This window comes from Musca domestica, unplaced genomic scaffold (assembly GCF_030504385.1).
Source record: "Musca domestica strain aabys unplaced genomic scaffold, Musca_domestica.polishedcontigs.V.1.1 30, whole genome shotgun sequence".
NCBI classification, from domain to species: domain Eukaryota; kingdom Metazoa; phylum Arthropoda; class Insecta; order Diptera; family Muscidae; genus Musca; species Musca domestica.
This window is the reverse complement of record NW_026712300.1, coordinates 9,072,082-9,090,905: the sequence shown is the minus strand read 5'-3', so window position 1 is coordinate 9,090,905 and position 18,824 is coordinate 9,072,082. Positions and strand designations below refer to the sequence as shown.

Here is an 18,824-nt window from a genome sequence, read left to right as displayed (position 1 = left end):
AAAATAGCTATATAATTTTTATAATAGATATAATTACTATTTATTGAAAAATCATGGTGATGATGCAGTTATTAATTAGTCCTAGCATTGTTTTTTTGGAATCAAATTTGATTTCAAATATAGAAATATATATTTGGGGAAAGTTTTAACATGGTATATTTTTGTAGATGACAAATTACAACTTTTTAAACAAAAGCAAATAAAAGAAAATGCAATTTTACCGCCGGACATCAAAAATAGTAAATCGGAAGAAAAATCAAAAAATAATTCAGATCCATCAGAAATTTGTTCATCAACAGAGCTATTAGAAAAATCAATGGACTTAAATTGTCCATCTAAAGCATATATTCAAGGTTTTACTGTGGAAATATGCACTGAATGGGAGAGGTCAACAAACCAGAAAACGAAGTTTGGGAAACTGTAGCAATTAATTCTTTGGGGTTATCTGAAGAAACCCCACGAAATGAACAACGAATAAAAAAGTCGCAGCCATTGTCATCAGCTGACATATTAAAAGAATCGTCTTTGTGCACTATATCTAATAGAAATATATAGAATAGGATATATAAAAATGCAGAATATTAACCCTAGCTGTATAAAAAACTCGACCGCAATTGAACCCAAAGTAACCAATAATACTTTGTATACCACGGATGCAAGCAAAATAAATTCTACAATTGAAACTCAATCAGAAGACTTTTCGTCCGATTGTCTACCACCTGACTCAAATGGTATGGTAATACACAACGTTTCTGGTTACACATCCGTAAAAAACCCACAAAAACTACAGGAAACAGGATCAACTAGCGGAATTAGGTCGCCGCTATTGTCATTGGACAGATTAGAAGAATCGTCATGGAGAGCAATATCTAATAGAAAGTCCCCTGAAATGCGGACTACAGATCAATTCCACTTCAAAAACTCAACGGCAATTGAACCACAAGAAACCAGTGACTGTGTAGGTTTTACGGATATAAGCACAATAAATTCTACAATCGAAACTTTGCCAGGAAACTCTACGTCAGAGTTTCTACCCCCCGATTCTAGCAACAACAACAATAGCACAAATGTGAGCTCCTTCATAGAGGTTATACCTAAACCAGTAAAAGTCGATGTTTTGACAGTACCATTTTCGAAGCAAAAATCAAAGCAACATTTCTGTGTGTTTTGCAAAACCTTACAATGTAAGATTGCTCGACACTTTTGTTTGAGGCACAAAAAGGAGAATATGGTTAAAATGGCAATGGCCTTACCAAAAGGAAACCGAAAACGCAGAGAAATATTTGATAAGCTCCGAAAAAAAGGAGATTTTATACATAATACCGCTCATGATAAAAATACAGGTTCACTTATCGTTACAAGACGACAACAATCAGAAGCATACCATAAAGCAGACCACTACGTATGCTGCGTCCACTGTAAAGGGTATTATAGCATCACTTCGGCAAGAACTCATATTAGTAAATGCTCTAATAAAAAAAATAAACGGAACAATTTCATTGAAGGTAGGAAAATCACTCAATACGTACACGAATTGGCAAACACAGAAATCAAAACAGCGATTTTTCCCGTTCTACGAAACGATGAAATTACGAAGGCCATTCGGTACGACGAACTAATAATTAGATACGGCAACAGGTTATCCGAAAAGTTACCTGATATTCACCACCATGATCAAATCCGAGCGAACATGAGACTCTTGGGTCGATTCAAAATTGAGTGCATAAAATTACATCCTGAAATAAAGGAGTTGAAGGAAATTTTTAAGCCACATTAGTTTGATATGACAATTGAAGCATTACGCAAAACTGCAAAGTGGGAGTTTGGTCGGGGGTTTTCTACTCCAGCAGTTGCCACCAACTTATCAGGTTCGTGGGAACATACAAAAGAATGAGTTCATAAAAAATCAAAATATTGATATGAAAGACCTTCTGGACAATTTTGTTTCATTGTGGGTTGAAGAGACTCCCACTCAAATAAATAAAACAGCTATTGAAGATAGAGAAAACAAAAAAAGATCTAAGAAGGAAGATTTGCCAAACAAAAAAGATATCAAACAACTTTATGATTTTCTAAGAACCAAAATGGTATATTCTATAGCTACATTAACTAAACAATTTATCTTTGATACTACTCTAATATGTCTACAAGTGTTCAATCGACGACGAGCCGGTGAGATCGAGAGAATAACTATTGAAAACTACAATAAGAAGGAAACTATTACTGACAATATAGAAGCTGGATTTCTTGATAATATTTCTAACCAATCTTTTGAATTCGCTAAACAGTATGTAAGAATTACCCTAAGAGGCAAATTAGGACGTAGTGTCAGCATATTGCTGGATCCTTTAAGTAGAAAGGCAGTTGACCTTATATTAAAGCATCGCAATAGTGCCGGAATCCCGAAATCAAATCACTATATTTTCGCGGCTCCCGGATCATCAGGAATATCAAAAAAATATATAAGAGCTTGCCCGTTATTACGCAAGTTTGCCTTAGAGTGTGGGGCTACTATTCCTCACACATTAAGAGGAACTAAATTAAGGAAGCATATAGCAACGTATACAGCTTTGCTAAACGTTGAAGAAGCCACAGTGGATAAGCTAGCAAATTTTCTTGGTCACCATAAGGATATACACAAAAGTATTTATAGAGTATCGGTACCAATGGCGGAAATCACTACAGTGTCGAAGATTTTGCTGTCAGCTGCTGGTTGTAGGAATGAGGAAAACTCCGAAAATAATAGTTTTGATAATCTTCGTGGAAACATAACTTCCGAATCTGAGTCATCATCTGATGAATCAGACAATATTACATATGGCGCAAATTTGGTAAAAAAGAAAATTGGTAGTAAGTATAATAGGAAGACTAGTAGTACCTACAATAAGAAACTTGATAGTAAGTATATTGAGTAGAAACTATAACTAAGCTTGCGTAGACTTATGTTTCAAAATACACAGTGGTTAATTTACCGAAAACCATGACCAAAATCAAATGCATTATGATCTAGCTTTAATTTTTTTTTGTATTCCTGATTTTATATTTCATTTCACTTAACCCTCCTACTGAGTATTAATGTGGCCTTTTTGGTCCACTGTGTGGATAAGCTAGCAAATTTTCTTGGTCACCATAAGGATATACACAAAAGTATTTATAGAGTATCGGTACCAATGGCGGAAATCACTACAGTGTCGAAGATTTTGCTGTCAGCTGCTGGTTGTAGGAATGAGGAAAACTCCGAAAATAATAGTTTTGATAATCTTCGTGGAAACATAACTTCCGAATCTGAGTCATCATCTGATGAATCAGACAATATTACATATGGCGCAAATTTGGTAAAAAAGAAAATTGGTAGTAAGTATAATAGGAAGACTAGTAGTACCTACAATAAGAAACTTGATAGTAAGTATATTGAGTAGAAACTATAACTAAGCTTGCGTAGACTTATGTTTCAAAATACACAGTGGTTAATTTACCGAAAACCATGACCAAAATCAAATGCATTATGATCTAGCTTTAATTTTTTTTGTATTCCTGATTTTATATTTCATTTCACTTAACCCTCCTACTGAGTATTAATGTGGCCTTTTTGGTCCACTCACAAAATTATTTAAACAGTACAAATATTTTTTTAGATTATGCTACCGGCACTTTCAAACTCCCCAAATTGCCTTATTTAAAATCCAGTAAAGATTTGATATCATGGCCGATTTGACATTTTACAGATTAATCACAAATGCAATAATAATTGGTCTGTTCCAGAAATGCAGGAATGTTAAAGTTTTTACTACGATAACCGATTTCCTCTTTACGATATCGGAAAAAATTGCAAAACTAGTAGATTCTTGCAGGTTCTGGAACATAGCCAATACAAACTATTTTTTCTATTATATTTTAAATCGGTTTGTTGTTTCCAATATATAATATATTAGATTTTCTAATCAAAAATAAATTTGGAGTACATATTTGTTTGCATAATTTATATTGCATTTGGTTTTGGTCAGGTTTTTCGTGTGCAATTTTTCACTGTGCTATGCCGAAAAAAATGAATGCTAATGAAGAAAGATAAAACTGTTATATTCTTAAACGACTTTAATGTTTTGTTCGCATTCATTTTCATTTGACATTATTAAATAGGATATTTGTTACATCTGTTTTAGGCTTATGAAATGATTATTGTGTAATTTTTACAGATACTTCTTGCGGAAAAACAAAAAAATGCCGGTGGACAATCGATGAGCAAGAAGCTTTGACTGCTGAATTTGGGGATATTTTTTCAATGGAAAAGTTGCCATCTCTCAAGGAGTGCATGAGGGTCGTGTCTGAAAATGAAGTGCTATGCTGCAGAACCCCAGCACAAGTAAAAACGTTTATAGACAGCAAAAGGAAAAAAGGCAAAAAAATTAAGGTTGATATTAATGATGATATTAATGATTTTAATAAAGATATTAATGATGAAATTTTTCATTCATTACAACCCTTTTCGGGTAGTTATTTTACAATGCAATGCTGTTAAATTAATATATGCACAATGTGCACTAAATCTTGTAATAATTTATATACATTATAATATAATTATAAATGTATACTTATATAAAAAAATAAGTCATATAATTTAATACAAACCGCTTTATTTATATACACGAATATAAAAACTTCAAATGTTTATTTAAAATTAAGAGTGTAATAAAATTGCACTATAATTCTAACTGTATTATAAATATATAAAATATTTAATAATATCGAAAGAAAACACTTTATATAAATCATCATATAAATTTTACACGTTTCTTTTAAATTAAATTAATTTGTTTAAATTTATGTTTGCAATAAACATAGTGTTTATATGAACAACTGACAATTACAATATATACAGTTGATTTTCACATATTTCATTATTCAGGAACTGATAAATAGAGCAAAATCCATCATTAGAAATTGTGAGAGTCTACTGTATATTTGAGAACTTTTATTTTGTTACCTTTAAGTGTTGATTTTTTAAGTATTTTTCCCAGCAAAAAATATATAAAAGTTTGGAATTTCTTACTGTACAATCAGTTTCTATAACAATTTACTTAGAATCAAAAAATGCTCCGTCCCAAAACTTGAGCCTAATTCATAATAAAAATAAAATTCCGTTGTCTACTGATAACCTACACTACTTTTCTACACGCGAATCAAAATTCATTTGATTATCCTAATCCTAAATTATTATCCTAATAATAATTTCATGAGAAGGTTGAAGAACATTGAATTGACAGTAATTCCTAAGTTCTTCAGAAAAATGATTTTTTGGATCCTAATTTTCATGCTTAATATTTTTCTACCACAGAAAACATAGTAAATCAAAGGACAGGGAGTAAAACATCATTGGCGGAGATGTTTGTCATAACGATATGAAAGTAGACACTAAAATCAAGGCAGGTTAGAAAATTTTTACTTAGGCCCCTTCTATAACGAAGAAAAAACGTAGACAGTCTTCATTACAGAAGACGACAACAAAAGTCATATTATATACAGAAGAAAAAGTTTAATCGTATTATATAGAGAGGAAAACGTAAGTCGTATTTTTTGCAGAAGAACAAAGTATTAGTAGCCTTCTAATTAAAGAAGATTGTCTGTTATTTGAAATTCAAGGTTTCTTGGGTCTACATGCCTGTTTATTATTGTCGCGTGGACTCTAATTTTGCATTTAAGGGGTCTACTTAGCAACATATGTCCAAATTTTGGTGTAGCCCCCCATACGTCTTAAAAAGCGACGAAGTTAGAAATGCTAATTTTTACATTTGGGGGGGAGCACAATTCGACATGGGTAAGTTAAATAGTTAAGGTTTCATGAGTCTACAACATTCCAGTCAAAACTTGTGGACATAGGTCCAAAATTTGCCATAGACCCCAGAAAGCGCGCCAAAAACTTGAACCATTGTTTCAAAGTATTTTCCAGTGTGTGTGTGCATATTTGCATTTTGCAATTTGCATTTTGCAATCTATTAGTCCCAAAAAAACTTAAGTATCTTACAGTCTGTGAGCACATTTAACCACAGGGCTGTAATTTGACATTTAAAGTGGAGTGGATATTTGAGGAATATGTTTTCCTGAAATATCGATTTTTAAAGAATATGTTGTCTTCAAACTTGATTTTTATACCCAACACCCTTTTTTCAGGTGGTCGACCTTTAGCCACATTTTACTTCTTGTTCGAAAGTTATTTTCATAAGCTTTCCAACGATACCCATATTGAAGTAATCAGTTCCGGAAAACTGGTTTTTTAACCCGAACTTTTGTGTCAAATACCCGGGTAGCCTTTCCTGTGATCAGGACACCAATTTCTACCATTGCAACTCTTTCACTAAACTACAGATAAGTCTAGGTCATCATTTTGCCTACAGAAGGTATATCGTATAAACCCTGATACGATGAGAATGTGCCTACTCGAAATAATGGTTTTAGACACCACATATGCTAAGACGAAATCCGTTTCAGGCAATTTGGATTCGATTTAGCCATGTCCGTCCGTGTGTCTGCCCGATCTGGCCCGAATTTGGTGCACGGTAGTTTTTTGTTCAAACTTAGTTTAAGTTTGAAAATGCCCAATATCGGTCCACGTTTTGACATATCCTCCACACAACAATACTGCCCTATTTTCAGTATTTTAGAGATTTTAGCTTCATTTTTCGATGAAAACAGTTCTATTTTGACCCCACACAATGATACTGCCCGATTTTTAGGATTTTTGATTCATATGTCAACGAAAACTGTTCTATTTTGACCATTAGGGTTCCCAATGGACTAAACACGCTTCCGTTAAAAAGTATGGACTTAGGTCCATAATTGAATTGGCCCCCATTTTAGGTATCGCCCTATTTTATATATTTAGAAGTTTTTGCTACATTTTGCTGTCCTAGTAACAAGTAAATATACATCCTAGGTTTTTAGAGGACAATAAACATCTCTAGAAAAAATTGTTCATATAGGCCTTGATTTTTGTAAAGCTCCCAATTTAAGATACCTCCCTATTTTAAGTATTTTCAAGTGTTAACCAACGCTTTTCGACTTACTAAGGAGTCAACAAAAATGTCATTAAAATATTATGGACGTAGGTCCATATTTTAGTATTTGATCCTTTAACGGGACCGCTTTTTATGAGTATTTTAACTTTTTTGCTTATGGTCGTTATATTAGTCATTTTTCTGATCAAATTTCACACATATCAATATTTTTACCATTACAAAGTCTGGTATAAAGATGGAGTACCGCGAGCCACTCCTTCTAGTACCTCCCCCACAAAGGGTCAAAATTTGGAATAACTAAGACGTTCAAAAATGCGAAATATACATCGGATTCTCATCGGTATTCGGTATTTTGATGATTTTAGCGACATTTTTCACCGGAATGGTTTCAAATTTCGTATTTAATTTTCGCAATGGGTACTACAACCTATGACAGAAAATGGCCTATGTAGGTCCACATCTTCGGATAGCCCCCATATAACGGTACCTCCCGATATTCGGTATTTTGATGATTTCAGCGACATTTTTCGCCAGAATTGTTTCAAATTTCGCATTTAATATTCGCAATGGCTACTACAACCTATGACAGAAAAATATCTATGCAGGTCCACATCTTCGCTTAGCCCCCATATAACGGTATCTCCCGATATTCAGTATTTTTATACCCTCCACCATACATAGTATGGAGGGTATATTAAATTTTTCATTCCGTTTGTAACACCTCGAAATATACATTTTAGACCCGTCCGTCTGTCCGTCTGTGAAAATCACTCTAGCTACCGAACGAAATGTATATAATGTGTGCAGGACTTTTGGTATTGAAAAGGGGCCATATAGGTCGACGTCTTCGTATAGCCCCCATATAACGGTACCTCCCGATATTCGGTATTTTGATGATTTTAGCGACATTTTTCACCGGAATTGTTTCAAATTTCATATTTAATTTTCGCAATGGGTACTACAACCTATGACAGAAAATTGCCTATGTAGGTCCACATGTTCGGATAGCCCACACAGAACGGTACCTCCCGATGTTCGGTATTTTGGTGATTTTAGCGACATTTTTCACCGGAATAGTTTCAAATTTCGCATTTAATATTCGCAATGGGTACTACAACCTATCTATGCAGGTCCACATCTTCGCTTAGCCCCCATATAACGGTATCTCCCGATATTCAGTATTTTTTCATTTTAGCTTTATTTTTCGACGGATTTTTTAAAATTTCAAATTCTTTCTAAATGATGGAGGGTATTTAAAGTTCGGCCCGGCCGAACTTAGCTGCTTATTTACTTGTTTTGTGTAAATAAATTCAGCCTTTCCTGGTCCAAACTACCCCAAATGCTGCTGTTATTAAAATTTAGTTCAACAAGTTTCCTTTTCTACCTAAGTGTTAAAACCGAAATTTTAATAGAATGTGTTTATACCCTACACCACATAGTGGTAAGGGTATTATGTATTTGTGAATTTGTTTGTAACAGAGAGAAATAAGCGAGATAGACCCATGGTTACTTTTGAAGATATTCATGGAATCATTTTTTTAATCGATTTATGCATGTCCGTCCATGTATTCTTGTGAACAAAATGCAGGTCGTATTTATTATCCGATTGAGATGTAATTTTGCAAACAATGTTTGTTTGGTTTGGATCAGATTTAGATATAGCTCCCATATATATCTTCATCCGATTTTTGGTTTATTGTGCACAACCTGTGCAATAATACCCCAAATGGGATGAAATTTGGCAAATGTAGCCGATGTACACCAAGAATTAACTCTGTGGGATTTGGTGAAAATCGGATGTGATTTAGATATAGCTCCCACATATATCTTGATCCGATTTTTGGTTTATTGTGCTCAGCCTGTGCAATATCAGTCCAAAGGGGATGAACTTTAGCACATGTAGTCAGTGTACACCAAGAATTAACTCTATGAAATTTGGTGAAAATCGGATCTGATTCAGATATTGCTCCCATATATAACTTCATCCGAGGTTTGATGCATTGTGCACCAAATGTGCAATATTAGCCCAAAAGGCATGAAATTTGACACATATGGTCGAGTGAAGGCTATAAAAACCCAATGCAATTTTGTGCACATAACAGCAGTGGTGTAGGGTGTCAGATAGTCGGCTCCGTCCGGGTTGATGTTGGGCTGTAGGTGAGTGCTAAGGCTGGATTTTTTGACGTTTGGAAGGGTACGAAAAGGAACCGAGAAGAGCTACAGCTCTGCAATTTGGATTCAGCGTCACCGATGGTGTGTAGGATAGATGTGACAAATCGTTTTGGGAAATTTGTACCAAAAGGGTGCGAAAACTTCTAATATGTACTTTAAATGTTACTATTCGTATGTTATGAATGAATGGATCTAGAATCGTCGAATTTGGTATGAGAATCAATAATGGTAAGCTCTCTATAGTTATATAAAGAAGTTTTGGAAAACGAGAGCAATAAGTGTTGGAATACTTCTAAATAGGATATAATTGTTGAGTAGAGAAGATGGGTGGATATATGGAGATGTTTTAAAAAACGAGTACTATAATTGACAAAAAAGTACTTAATAATGTACAATTCGAACGTAAATATAATGAGTAGAAGTGGAAATTCGTAATTTAGTGTTAGGGTGGAAAGGTAGAGATCTTTTGGAAAAGGAATATCATAAGAGTTGCAAAAGTACTGAATATGGTAGAGATGCAAATCGAAATGTTGTGTTAGATGGATATATGGAAATGTTTTGAAAAAAGGGTACCATTACTGTTGGAAAAGTACTATATAAGGTATAATTTAATAGTAAATGAAGGAGTGGTGTTGAAAATCCGAAAGTATATGGACTTAGCCATATTGGGTGACTACAAATCGCATTTTTTTCTGACGTTGGAATATATTTAGGGAATAATAGATTGGGTGGTCTAATCCAATTTTTGATGGCGAATTCAGAAATCTCACACCTCCAAATGGGACAACAGTGGACCCAAAAGTATATGGACTTAGCCATATTGGGTGAAAATGAATTCAAATCGGAATTTTTTTATTTTTGCTTAATTCAGAGTAATGCTTGTGAGCGATTATTACTCGCTCGAGGAAGCGATCAAAAAGTGAGAGCGATTGCTCCAGTTTCGCTTTCCGATCGAATTCGTGCAAGAAACACAGAGTATGTTTAAGCTCTGCTTAGCATATTTTATCGTTAAATTATTTTTTGTAAAGGAAGAAAAGATTGAAGACGCGTATTTGAAAATGCATCTATAATAATTATTAGTCCCAAATTTTTTTGACTTTAATTTTACGTATTCTTCAATAGATGTAAAATAACCCTCTCTATAAAACAAAACTTAACACTTTTATTTTATTAGTTAATTTTTTAAAATTTCGTTGAAAGTTTTTTTTTAGTTCAACATGTTTTCCCTAGTAAAGTTTGACAATGACGGTGACTTCTATGTTGTCAAAACAAAAGACGTGAAGCATCACAATTCCGACAATTGTATTGTAAAGTATAAAGGCTGTTCGTACTCCGCAAATTTCATTAAAGCTGACGGTAAGTTAATACAATTTAATATACAAAACATATTCAAATAATTAAACCGTTTTTTAAATAAGAGTATAAATTATGTGTCTATGCGACACATTAGTTTCCATGACATGCCTATATATTGTGAAATCATGATAATAACTTTTTTTCATCGCATGTCCTTGTCAGCATGCAAAGGGTATGAAAAATTATTGCTAAAATATGCAAAAATGATTTTAAGAAAAAAATCACAGCAGGTGAATAAGAAATAATATAATTTTCAAACCCGCGTCGGAATTTTATAAATATTGCTCGAATTTTATTTCCAAAAATATTTGTGAAATTTCTGGAACAAATTTGGTCACAAAATAGAAAAACGATCATTTAGATCGTGCTACTTTGTCCAAAAAATAAATAAAAATAAACTTAAAGCATCACAGGCGCCATTTTTTTCATAATTAAACACAAGAAACAATATGACTGTAAAAGTCTAAAAAGCGTCAAAGGAAAATGTTTTACTTACTAACCGAATTAAGTAAAACTCAAGATTATATCCGTCGGAGTTTGTAGAGTTCCGTAGAATACAATAGAGTTAGATTTTATATTAGAACGTTACCAGGACTAAAATATTAATACATTAATTTTCATAGATAATAAAGAAAATCTTGAAGAGAAGAAACAAAGTGAGAATTTAATGGGGACAATAAACGCGGAGAATCAAGGAACACAAATAGCACCAAGAATTCCTGCGAGCCGTGGTCGTGCTTATCAAAATATTTTACCGTCGACAATGTTATACATGAAAGAGTATATAAAAAATCTACCTCCACTAGGATCAAACAGATCAGATTAAGAGCCTATGTCTTCAGTCACTATACATGGTGAAAATAACGCATCGGATTCGGAAGAGAATAATACGACAGATTTTTCATCTTTTGAAACTATATCAAGAGGACAATTTGATTTATCCCGGTAAGCATACTTAGCCCAAAAAACCATAAGTTTATGGGAGAAGAAACGTTTTAAAAATAAAACTAAAAATATCTATCAAAAATAATTGACACTAAATATTTTTTATTATATATTATTTAAATTCTCCTTGATCACATATGACGATTCAGAATTTTGTGTCGTAAATTCCAAATCTATAACACAAATCCAAGGAGGTACGTGTGTGGTGAAATGTAAAGGCGGAAAATATGCAGCTAATTTAATTTCGACTAGCGGTAAGTTAACAAAAATAGCTATATAATTTTTATAATAGATATAATTACTATTTATTGAAAAATCATGGTGATGATGCAGTTATTAATTAGTCCTAGCATTGTTTTTTTGGAATCAAATTTGATTTCAAATATAGAAATATATATTTGGGGAAAGTTTTAACATGGTATATTTTTGTAGATGACAAATTACAACTTTTTAAACAAAAGCAAATAAAAGAAAATGCAATTTTACCGCCGGACATCAAAAATAGTAAATCGGAAGAAAAATCAAAAAATAATTCAGATCCATCAGAAATTTGTTCATCAACAGAGCTATTAGAAAAATCAATGGACTTAAATTGTCCATCTAAAGCATATATTCAAGGTTTTACTGTGGAAATATGCACTGAATGGGAGAGGTCAACAACTGATGAACCAGAAAACGAAGTTTGGGAAACTGTAGCAATTAATTCTTTGGGGTTATCTGAAGAAACCCCACGAAATGAACAACGAATAAAAAAGTCGCAGCCATTGTCATCAGCTGACATATTAAAAGAATCGTCTTTGTGCACTATATCTAATAGAAATATATAGAATAGGATATATAAAAATGCAGAATATTAACCCTAGCTGTATAAAAAACTCGACCGCAATTGAACCCAAAGTAACCAATAATACTTTGTATACCACGGATGCAAGCAAAATAAATTCTACAATTGAAACTCAATCAGAAGACTTTTCGTCCGATTGTCTACCACCTGACTCAAATGGTATGGTAATACACAACGTTTCTGGTTACACATCCGTAAAAAACCCACAAAAACTACAGGAAACAGGATCAACTAGCGGAATTAGGTCGCCGCTATTGTCATTGGACAGATTAGAAGAATCGTCATGGAGAGCAATATCTAATAGAAAGTCCCCTGAAATGCGGACTACAGATCAATTCCACTTCAAAAACTCAACGGCAATTGAACCACAAGAAACCAGTGACTGTGTAGGTTTTACGGATATAAGCACAATAAATTCTACAATCGAAACTTTGCCAGGAAACTCTACGTCAGAGTTTCTACCCCCCGATTCTAGCAACAACAACAATAGCACAAATGTGAGCTCCTTCATAGAGGTTATACCTAAACCAGTAAAAGTCGATGTTTTGACAGTACCATTTTCGAAGCAAAAATCAAAGCAACATTTCTGTGTGTTTTGCAAAACCTTACAATGTAAGATTGCTCGACACTTTTGTTTGAGGCACAAAAAGGAGAATATGGTTAAAATGGCAATGGCCTTACCAAAAGGAAACCGAAAACGCAGAGAAATATTTGATAAGCTCCGAAAAAAAGGAGATTTTATACATAATACCGCTCATGATAAAAATACAGGTTCACTCATCGTTACAAGACGACAACAATCAGAAGCATACCATAAAGCAGACCACTACGTATGCTGCGTCCACTGTAAAGGGTATTATAGCATCACTTCGGCAAGAACTCATATTAGTAAATGCTCTAATAAAAAAATAAACGGAACAATTTCATTGAAGGTAGGAAAATCACTCAATACGTACACGAATTGGCAAACACAGAAATCAAAACAGCGATTTTTCCCGTTCTACGAAACGATGAAATTACGAAGGCCATTCGGTACGACGAACTAATAATTAGATACGGCAACAGGTTATCCGAAAAGTTACCTGATATTCACCACCATGATCAAATCCGAGCGAACATGAGACTCTTGGGTCGATTCAAAATTGAGTGCATAAAATTACATCCTGAAATAAAGGAGTTGAAGGAAATTTTTAAGCCACATTAGTTTGATATGACAATTGAAGCATTACGCAAAACTGCAAAGTGGGAGTTTGGTCGGGGGTTTTCTACTCCAGCAGTTGCCACCAACTTATCAGGTTCGTGGGAACATACAAAAGAATGAGTTCATAAAAAATCAAAATATTGATATGAAAGACCTTCTGGACAATTTTGTTTCATTGTGGGTTGAAGAGACTCCCACTCAAATAAATAAAACAGCTATTGAAGATAGAGAAAACAAAAAAAGATCTAAGAAGGAAGATTTGCCAAACAAAAAAGATATCAAACAACTTTATGATTTTCTAAGAACCAAAATGGTATATTCTATAGCTACATTAACTAAACAATTTATCTTTGATACTACTCTAATATGTCTACAAGTGTTCAATCGACGACGAGCCGGTGAGATCGAGAGAATAACTATTGAAAACTACAATAAGAAGGAAACTATTACTGACAATATAGAAGCTGGATTTCTTGATAATATTTCTAACCAATCTTTTGAATTCGCTAAACAGTATGTAAGAATTACCCTAAGAGGCAAATTAGGACGTACTGTCAGCATATTGCCGGATCCTTTAAGTAGAAAGGCAGTTGACCTTATATTAAAGCATCGCAATAGTGCCGGAATCCCGAAATCAAATCACTATATTTTCGCGGCTCCCGGATCATCAGGAATATCAAAAAAATATATAAGAGCTTGCCCGTTATTACGCAAGTTTGCCTTAGAGTGTGGGGCTACTATTCCTCACACATTAAGAGGAACTAAATTAAGGAAGCATATAGCAACGTATACAGCTTTGCTAAACGTTGAAGAAGCCACAGTGGATAAGCTAGCAAATTTTCTTGGTCACCATAAGGATATACACAAAAGTATTTATAGAGTATCGGTACCAATGGCGGAAATCACTACAGTGTCGAAGATTTTGCTGTCAGCTGCTGGTTGTAGGAATGAGGAAAACTCCGAAAATAATAGTTTTGATAATCTTCGTGGAAACATAACTTCCGAATCTGAGTCATCATCTGATGAATCAGACAATATTACATATGGCGCAAATTTGGTAAAAAAGAAAATTGGTAGTAAGTATAATAGGAAGACTAGTAGTACCTACAATAAGAAACTTGATAGTAAGTATATTGAGTAGAAACTATAACTAAGCTTGCGTAGACTTATGTTTCAAAATACACAGTGGTTAATTTACCGAAAACCATGACCAAAATCAAATGCATTATGATCTAGCTTTAATTTTTTTTGTATTCCTGATTTTATATTTCATTTCACTTAACCCTCCTACTGAGTATTAATGTGGCCTTTTTGGTCCACTGTGTGGATAAGCTAGCAAATTTTCTTGGTCACCATAAGGATATACACAAAAGTATTTATAGAGTATCGGTACCAATGGCGGAAATCACTACAGTGTCGAAGATTTTGCTGTCAGCTGCTGGTTGTAGGAATGAGGAAAACTCCGAAAATAATAGTTTTGATAATCTTCGTGGAAACATAACTTCCGAATCTGAGTCAACATCTGATGAATCAGACAATATTACATATGGCGCAAATTTGGTAAAAAAGAAAATTGGTAGTAAGTATAATAGGAAGACTAGTAGTACCTACAATAAGAAACTTGATAGTAAGTATATTGAGTAGAAACTATAACTAAGCTTGCGTAGACTTATGTTTCAAAATACACAGTGGTTAATTTACCGAAAACCATGACCAAAATCAAATGCATTATGATCTAGCTTTAATTTTTTTTGTATTCCTGATTTTATATTTCATTTCACTTAACCCTCCTACTGAGTATTAATGTGGCCTTTTTGGTCCACTCACAAAATTATTTAAACAGTACAAATATTTTTTTAGATTATGCTACCGGCACTTTCAAACTCCCCAAATTGCCTTATTTAAAATCCAGTAAAGATTTGATATCATGGCCGATTTGACATTTTACAGATTAATCACAAATGCAATAATAATTGGTCTGTTCCAGAAATGCAGGAATGTTAAAGTTTTTACTACGATAACCGATTTCCTCTTTACGATATCGGAAAAAATTGCAAAACTAGTAGATTCTTGCAGGTTCTGGAACATAGCCAATACAAACTATTTTTTCTATTATATTTTAAATCGGTTTGTTGTTTCCAATATATAATATATTAGATTTTCTAATCAAAAATAAATTTGGAGTACATATTTGTTTGCATAATTTATATTGCATTTGGTTTTGGTCAGGTTTTTCGTGTGCAATTTTTCACTGTGCTATGCCGAAAAAAATGAATGCTAATGAAGAAAGATAAAACTGTTATATTCTTAAACGACTTTAATGTTTTGTTCGCATTCATTTTCATTTGACATTATTAAATAGGATATTTGTTACATCTGTTTTAGGCTTATGAAATGATTATTGTGTAATTTTTACAGATACTTCTTGCGGAAAAACAAAAAAATGCCGGTGGACAATCGATGAGCAAGAAGCTTTGACTGCTGAATTTGGGGATATTTTTTCAATGGAAAAGTTGCCATCTCTCAAGGAGTGCATGAGGGTCGTGTCTGAAAATGAAGTGCTATGCTGCAGAACCCCAGCACAAGTAAAAACGTTTATAGACAGCAAAAGGAAAAAAGGCAAAAAAATTAAGGTTGATATTAATGATGATATTAATGATTTTAATAAAGATATTAATGATGAAATTTTTCATTCATTACAACCCTTTTCGGGTAGTTATTTTACAATGCAATGCTGTTAAATTAATATATGCACAATGTGCACTAAATCTTGTAATAATTTATATACATTATAATATAATTATAAATGTATACTTATATAAAAAAATAAGTCATATAATTTAATACAAACCGCTTTATTTATATACACGAATATAAAAACTTCAAATGTTTATTTAAAATTAAGAGTGTAATAAAATTGCACTATAATTCTAACTGTATTATAAATATATAAAATATTTAATAATATCGAAAGAAAACACTTTATATAAATCATCATATAAATTTTACACGTTTCTTTTAAATTAAATTAATTTGTTTAAATTTATGTTTGCAATAAACATAGTGTTTATATGAACAACTGACAATTACAATATATACAGTTGATTTTCACATATTTCATTATTCAGGAACTGATAAATAGAGCAAAATCCATCATTAGAAATTGTGAGAGTCTACTGTATATTTGAGAACTTTTATTTTGTTACCTTTAAGTGTTGATTTTTTAAGTATTTTTCCCAGCAAAAAATATATAAAAGTTTGGAATTTCTTACTGTACAATCAGTTTCTATAACAATTTACTTAGAATCAAAAAATGCTCCGTCCCAAAACTTGAGCCTAATTCATAATAAAAATAAAATTCCGTTGTCTACTGATAACCTACACTACTTTTCTACACGCGAATCAAAATTCATTTGATTATCCTAATCCTAAATTATTATCCTAATAATAATTTCATGAGAAGGTTGAAGAACATTGAATTGACAGTAATTCCTAAGTTCTTCAGAAAAATGATTTTTTGGATCCTAATTTTCATGCTTAATATTTTTCTACCACAGAAAACATAGTAAATCAAAGGACAGGGAGTAAAACATCATTGGCGGAGATGTTTGTCATAACGATATGAAAGTAGACACTAAAATCAAGGCAGGTTAGAAAATTTTTACTTAGGCCCCTTCTATAACGAAGAAAAAACGTAGACAGTCTTCATTACAGAAGACGACAACAAAAGTCATATTATATACAGAAGAAAAAGTTTAATCGTATTATATAGAGGAAAACGTAAGTCGTATTTTTTGCAGAAGAACAAAGTATTAGTAGCCTTCTAATTAAAGAAGATTGTCTGTTATTTGAAATTCAAGGTTTCTTGGGTCTACATGCCTGTTTATTATTGTCGCGTGGACTCTAATTTTGCATTTAAGGGGTCTACTTAGCAACATATGTCCAAATTTTGGTGTAGCCCCCCATACGTCTTAAAAAGCGACGAAGTTAGAAATGCTAATTTTTACATTTGGGGGGGAGCACAATTCGACATGGGTAAGTTAAATAGTTAAGGTTTCATGAGTCTACAACATTCCAGTCAAAACTTGTGGACATAGGTCCAAAATTTGCCATAGACCCCAGAAAGCGCGCCAAAAACTTGAACCATTGTTTCAAAGTATTTTCCAGTGTGTGTGTGCATATTTGCATTTTGCAATTTGCATTTTGCAATCTATTAGTCCCAAAAAAACTTAAGTATCTTACAGTCTGTGAGCACATTTAACCACAGAATGGGCTGTAATTTGACATTTAAAGTGGAGTGGATATTTGAGGAATATGTTTTCCTGAAATATCGATTTTTAAAGAATATGTTGTCTTCAAACTTGATTTTTATACCCAACACCCTTTTTTCAGGTGGTCGACCTTTAGCCACATTTTACTTCTTGTTCGAAAGTTATTTTCATAAGCTTTCCAACGATACCCATATTGTAGTAATCAGTTCCGGAAAACTGGTTTTTTAACCCGAACTTTTGTGTCAAATACCCGGGTAGCCTTTCCTGTGATCAGGACACCAATTTCTACCATTGCAACTCTTTCACTAAACTACAGATAAGTCTAGGTCATCATTTTGCCTACAGAAGGTATATCGTATAAACCCTGATACGATGAGAATGTGCCTACTCGAAATAATGGTTTTAGACACCACATATGCTAAGACGAAATCCGTTTCAGGCAATTTGGATTCGATTTAGCCATGTCCGTCCGTGTGTCTGCCCGATCTGGCCCGAATTTGGTGCACGGTAGTTTTTTGTTCAAACTTAGTTTAAGTTTGAAAATGCCCAATATCGGTCCACGTTTTGACATATCCTCCACACAACAATACTGCCCTATTTTCAGTATTTTAGAGATTTTAGCTTCATTTTTCGATGAAAACAGTTCTATTTTGACCCCACACAATGATACTGCCCGATTTTTAGGATTTTTGATTCATATGTCAACGAAAACTGTTCTATTTTGACCATTAGGGTTCCCAATGGACTAAACACGCTTCCGTTAAAAAGTATGGACTTAGGTCCATAATTGAATTGGCCCCCATTTTAGGTATCGCCCTATTTTATATATTTAGAAGTTTTTGCTACATTTTGCTGTCCTAGTAACAAGTAAATATACATCCTAGGTTTTTAGAGGACAATAAACATCTCTAGAAAAAATTGTTCATATAGGCCTTGATTTTTGTAAAGCTCCCAATTTAAGATACCTCCCTATTTTAAGTATTTTCAAGTGTTAACCAACGCTTTTCGACTTACTAAGGAGTCAA

The 18,824-nt window shown here is 33.2% G+C and overlaps 2 protein-coding genes across 10 annotated transcripts in view; both read left to right on the top strand.

Annotated features, from left to right (window-relative positions):
• Positions 1-4,369, top strand: part of LOC131803465 (uncharacterized) — a 116,441-nt gene extending 112,072 nt beyond the window's left edge. For 7 of the 8 annotated variants that reach the window (XR_009342607.1, XR_009342604.1, XR_009342601.1 and 4 more), the window contains one exon: positions 4,194-4,369. Coding sequence is in view for 1 of the 8 variants with exons in the window: in XM_059124826.1 (XP_058980809.1) it covers positions 572-1,777 (1,206 nt within the window). In the remaining 7 variants the exon portion in view is untranslated. Of the gene's footprint in view, positions 1-2; positions 3,355-4,193 lie in introns of those variants that run through there. The other variant, XM_059124826.1, reaches the window with a different exon arrangement.
• A 5,121-nt stretch (positions 4,370-9,490) lies between these two features.
• Positions 9,491-16,465, top strand: LOC131803510 (uncharacterized). 2 transcript variants are annotated; one of them, XR_009342621.1, is made up of 4 exons: positions 9,491-10,538; positions 11,162-11,483; positions 11,633-11,737; positions 15,947-16,465. XR_009342621.1 is itself a non-coding variant. In XM_059124860.1 (2 exons), exon 1 carries the CDS (start codon positions 13,674-13,676, stop codon positions 14,667-14,669), a length of 996 nt encoding a protein of 331 aa, XP_058980843.1. In that variant the 5' UTR covers positions 13,232-13,673; the 3' UTR covers positions 14,670-15,107; positions 15,947-16,465. The 2 variants fall into 2 exon arrangements, 1 of the variants encoding a protein (XP_058980843.1); XM_059124860.1 differs by lacking the exons at positions 9,491-10,538; positions 11,162-11,483; positions 11,633-11,737 and adding an exon at positions 13,232-15,107.
• Positions 16,466-18,824: the final 2,359 nt, after the last annotated feature.

What these genes read in the sequence shown, in the direction of transcription:
- LOC131803510 (XM_059124860.1), top strand. Translation starts at nt 13,674, where the DNA reads ATGAAAGACCTTCTGGACAATTTTGTTTCATTGTGGGTTGAAGAGACT.